At 42.8% G+C, this 5,504-nt stretch overlaps 1 protein-coding gene across 1 annotated transcript in view; it reads right to left on the bottom strand.

Moving 5' to 3' along the window:
- Positions 1 to 5,504, bottom strand: part of YAF2 (YY1 associated factor 2) — a 36,682-nt gene that overhangs the window by 26,790 nt on the left and 4,388 nt on the right. Inside the window, exon 2 of the mRNA XM_031552131.1 lies at positions 104 to 359. Coding sequence (XP_031407991.1) covers positions 104 to 359 — 256 coding nt within the window. The remainder of the gene's footprint in view (positions 1 to 103; positions 360 to 5,504) is intronic.

Consider the following 5,504-nt stretch of genomic DNA (forward strand, 5'->3'; position numbering starts at 1 on the left):
GGCCACCGAGAGAGAGGTGGGGTGTTTGTAGCCGCCTGTGCAGCTCTCCCTTTGGAGAGGGCTGCTTTGTGGTAACTCTGGCTCGCTCTGCTCCCAGAGATACCGTGCAGGCCGAGCCCTGCAGAGCGAGCTGAGCGCTTCGTGGGGTTCTGTTTAGAAACCTCCCGTGTGAGCCGGCCCGTCCACCCCGGGCAGAGCCAGGAGGCGTTGGTGCTGCGGGCATCCATGTGCGATGCTGCGCGTAAAGCGCGCAGCTCCAGCACGGCTCGCAGGCGGCGAGGCGCACGGCCGCTGTGTACCTGCGCTATCTCTGCACGCAGCGGCCCCGGGCACAGGGCAGGGTGCCATTTTGCGGGATGCTGCGCAAACAGAACAAAGAGCACATGTCCGAAGTGTGTAACAAAGACGGCGGTTAGGTGCAGGTAGATGGCAGAGTGCAAGCGGACGATGAGGCGGTCAGCATCTCAGTGGCCAAAGCTGGTTTTGCTGCATCGCCTTTGTCAAGGAACAGCGGGGTTTTGAGAATAAAACGTGCCCGAGGGGAGCTTCACCCAAGTGTGTGAACAAACACAGCTGGAGTTGTTGGCATCTTTGAAAATTTAGCCAGCGGATAATAGAGAAACTTAACATTTCTGAAAGCAAAGTTTTTAAAGAATTTCAGCTAGAAATAATGAGAAATGATGAAGAAATGGGAAACCTGGGTAAATGGCTTGATATCTTCCTATGGAAGCAATGAACGATCTGTTGTGTGGAACATTTACATATATGTAAAAGTACTAATGCTTGTACAGGATGCACAGTTTTCTGCATCACTCCTGTAATCCTGGATGTAAGCAATTTGAAGTCTGTGTATTATTTCCTACTTGTGTTTAGATGTTAATCCTCATTTCCTCCTGCATTTGCATCCTGTTTAAAGTGTTGTCATTTTCCCCTCCTTTGGTGTTTTCTCTGAATGTGCCTTGCCTGTTCCTTTCTTCCTCTATTTCAATTTCTTTCTTCTATTTGTATGTTACAGAGGCTATCATAAATTATGAATAAAATGTATGGATTGCACATCTGGGGATAGGGCAGGCTCTGCACAGACAGCTGGCCTGGATTCATTTCTATGTAGTTAGATTTCTGTGTGAACCCAGACCCAAACACCATGGGGAGGCGAGCTTTTCCAGGTGAACCATTTGATGCTAAGACAGGGTTTTCTTGTGTATGGGGACCATTTCCTTCTGTTGGCTCTGAAGAGAGCTTTGCATTAATAGTTCAGAATTGGACATCTACCCTGTATAATTATAGAAGTAGATAACTGATGTTGTTCTTGCTTGAATCTCCCTCAATATAGAATTTGCTAGACAGGAAGGAGTGGAGAATCCTGTCTGCTTGTGCCCTCTTACACAGTGCATTCTTCTTAATGTACGAGTAAACATTATTTCCCCACTTTCAGAAGGCAATGATTTTGAAATAAGTTCTTTCTCTTGACCTTTTCTCCATCCTCTATTTCCATACCAATTATAAGAAATAAAACAACACTGCTATTGATGGTTACAGAAGACTGGGATATGTTGTAATCCCACAGGAGCTATTCTTGGAGAGAAGCATTCCCAGTCCCAGCAGGGAGAGTCACAACTGCAGCCACAAATGTTATTCCTAACAGCCGAGTAATCTTTCCAGTTGTCACGTTCCAGACCTTCTGCTGCATGGAAATCACCCAAGCCACTGTGCTTAAATATTGTGATGTTTTCCCAGCAGCATTGGGCCTGTTTCCCACCGATCTCCCAACTAATCTCCACTTCAGGAGCTTCACAGCAATTCAGGTTGGGGCATTCAAGAGTTCACTGGATGAGTCATGGTGCCCACTGTGTGGGAGGGTGAGTCCTCATCTTGAAAAGTACTGAAGAGGAAAGGAAGACAGTTTCCTCACACCTTGTTCTGTCTACGAGTAGGAGCACGAGAAAACTCTGAATGTACACGTGAATGTACCAGGCTGTCCCAAGTCATACCTACAACCAGAGCAGTGGTGGTCCCTATAGGACCAAATGGGGAGAGGTGGTAGCTGCTACATGCAGTGTTCAGTTCACAGGAAAGCTGGGCTGAACACCACCAAGCAAATCTTGACCTCAGTCCTGTAATGTTACCCTAGGATGGACAAAAGTGCACCCAACAAGCGTGGGTGGGAGTACCTGGGTTCCCTGGGGAACTATGCTTCTTCTCTGTACTGACTTTTGTCCTTTTGTGGAATCACATTTCATTTCTAAGAGACAATTTGAATGATTTCATTTTTTTTATCTATAATGCAGGAAAGCACATGGCAAAGGTGTATATAATACACAGATGCTTAACCAAGAGAATATTTCATAGAGGTTGTAATGCTAGGAGGGCTTCGCTACGAACTGACAAAGCTGAGAATTCCTTAAGCAGACATTACGTCATCTAATTATACCCACATGAACCAGAAAACTTATCTGTCTTCTGCTAAATATTTGTGCAGGATATCACTGCCTAAGTAAGTCGTTTGGATGACAGTCAGTACTAGCGGTCTTCAGAAATGTTCCAGGGAATGAAGGAATAAGAGTGAATCTTCACGTTAAATTCCCCTAATTTTAGATTTTACATTGTCGAAAAGTCACCTTACTCCAGAATAGTCATTTCCACTCTATTTTAGTTCAGCTGACCTGAAGTAAATTCATCTGGAAGACAGAATGTTTGGGCAATATATTTGTTTCCTTCGTGCATCAGTCTCTTTCTCTCTCTGGTTAGAGTTAGATCTCTTAAAACTGACTTATTTATAGCATTGCATTAGGGGAATGCTTATGGTACGATTATGATATTGAATATGATATTACACCGATAGCTTTGTGGAAGTTTAAGATCTAATAATATTTTCAGCGTCTTATGGTAGAAGTGTTCTGGTGTGCATGACATCTCGGTTAAAAATTAATTCATACAAAGATGTCATGAAAAGGGAGAGCAGCTACTTCTAAATATCTTTCTGTGTGAAAAGCCTTGCTGCAGAGAGAATTACGGTTGTTCCTGAGAAAAGTGTTCACATGTGAAGTTATTTAACAACGGGCTATTGCTCTGTAAATCTGCATGAAGACTTGCCAGAACTGGGCTGTATAATATGGTTGTGAGAACTTGGCTCCAAATGTATACACCAAAGAGTGTTGGACACAGAACATTTGCAGACTATACTATGGCAGCATATAGTTGTCTGTGTAGATGATCATTTGAAGATCAATTACAGTTCAACTGTAGCAGTGATTTTTTATATCTGTCCTCTATGACTGGAATGAAACTATCAAACCACTTAATTTTAGATACATGATAATTATTAAATAATGATTTAAATTGCTGCCTCATTTATGCTACTGGTTTGGGCTTGGCTTTTATCTTTGCAGATTTTGTACTGAACTTAAAAGGTGACAAATTTTCATCTCTATAGTCTCTGTTAGCCCTCTACTTCATCACAGACAGCAGCTACATTAGAAGTAATCCTATTTTTTCCATTCATCCTTTCTTAGAGGTAATCCATGGTGTATGGGATCACCTCTAGGAATAAAAGAACATTCTTAATGCTCATTAAATATTTCTGGTCCTTTCACTGAGGTTTCCAGGCATGTTGGTGCAAGGAACAGTCTCTTCCATGGAAGATGACAATCCATTTCAGATAGATCACTAAAGATTCTTAATAATAGCATTTAATTCTTCTGTCACACCTCTCACAGGAGAGGTGTGCTAACAACTGCCTGTTAATGCTAGATTTAAGGGGTTGTAGGCATTGGAAACATTTTCACACAGTCTACATTTGATGTTGAGAACCCAATGAAACTTTCCTTATAACATAAGGTGAGCAATTATCTTCTCTGGGTCAAATGCCTTCAAGTGGGGTCTTGCTCTAAGTCACCTGTAAGCAGAGGGAGACAAGTCTCCCTGTACCCTGTGAGAAATTGTGAATTTGGACCACTGGGGCTAAATGGACTGGAGTGAAGCTACCATTAACCATGACTGAAATTTGGGGCTAATCCTTCCGTGGTGGCTCCCACCTGAATGAACTGAGGTGGTGTCCAGAATGTCCTCCACTAAGGGGGATTCATCCAGGCAAAGCCAGAGCCCGCACAGGAAGAATGGGCACTGTATAGACTCCTTTAAGCTACAACAATCTCCATATTTAGCTGCCAATTCTTGCTGACATCAGAATAAGATTAGCTGGTGATGAGGCGAAGGCATACCTCAGTCAGGGAGCTAACCTGCCCTGGGGCTATGAGAGAGAGGAAAATGGTCCATTCTCAGTGCTGTCAGCTCAGATCTGCTCCCTGATTTCACCATTTCCCTTAGTCCCTCCTACTTCACTCCCTCTGTCCTTCTATGTTACTTGCAGTCTTCCTATTTTTCTCTTTTTTCCTCCCATTCTTTATGAGTTCCTTCATTTTTCTTCCTGTTTTCCTTTCCTCCTTCCTTTTTTATCTCTCGCTGGTCTTGTGCTGCTCATTCTGCCTGCTCCATCCTCCAATTTCCCTTTTTGTCATCTGCTCCACTCTTCTTTTCCTTGCTTTTCACCTTCACTGATCTCTTCTACAAGATATTTTGAAGTGTTAAAATCTGCCCAGAGGTTGAGGTTCCTATTTGTGTGTCACGCAGGTGGCAGCCTTCCAGTGGAAATAGTGCCAAAGGAAGAACAGCAGCCCAAAGGAGATTTCACACTTTACAGCAATATTTAAAACATTCTGAATCTGATTAGGGGATCTGGATGAAAGTCACAGAGCTTCCTGATCCTACACAGCATTTTTCAAAAGCTGTCAGAGCAAAAAGGAAATGCTGGACCTGAAGCCCCTAAGCAAGTTCCTTCTTCAGTTCAGTATTCAACGTAGTATCACTCAGCACACAGACACCTTCCTGGCTGCCCTCAGATGTGCCATTGAGACACCTTTGGATCAAAAGTGCCCTTCAATTCTCCTCCCTGTAAATCTCCCTTATAAATTCCTCCCAATTTACTTTGAGATCAAAATTTGACTTATAGGCATTTGTCTGACAAACGAAAGGAAAAGGGTGAATGCGTAGCACTGGGGCACCAGGAGGGAAAAGAAAGGGATGTTGCAAATGTACTGCTTTTTTTATGTGTAGTCGAATGTGGTGAACGAGCAAACCAACTTTCTGTCAGAAAAAAGACAGAAAGGTGATGACTTCTTAAAACAAATGCCTTCTCTGTGTGTAATAAAAAGTGCATTTCACTGCTCATAGCTGTACGTACACACAGACAGATACATGGATACATAACAAATACTCAAACCAACTGAAAATTTGTCTTAAAACATATTAAAAGCCAGGCCATTACTTTTTCATTACAGAATACTCTATAGAGAGAGATCTCCATCATCTCCCCCCATTTCCCAAATTCCACACTGTTCTAGATAAGGAAGAGAAAAATGAGAAAATGAGTTTGATGAAGTTGTGCTGCACAGGAGTGATGGCAAGAGAACCAGTTGGTTGGTTGGTTTTGGTTGTGTTTTGCTTTT

The sequence above is a fragment of the Meleagris gallopavo genome, chromosome 1, assembly GCF_000146605.3.
Source record: "Meleagris gallopavo isolate NT-WF06-2002-E0010 breed Aviagen turkey brand Nicholas breeding stock chromosome 1, Turkey_5.1, whole genome shotgun sequence".
Classification (NCBI taxonomy): domain Eukaryota; kingdom Metazoa; phylum Chordata; class Aves; order Galliformes; family Phasianidae; genus Meleagris; species Meleagris gallopavo.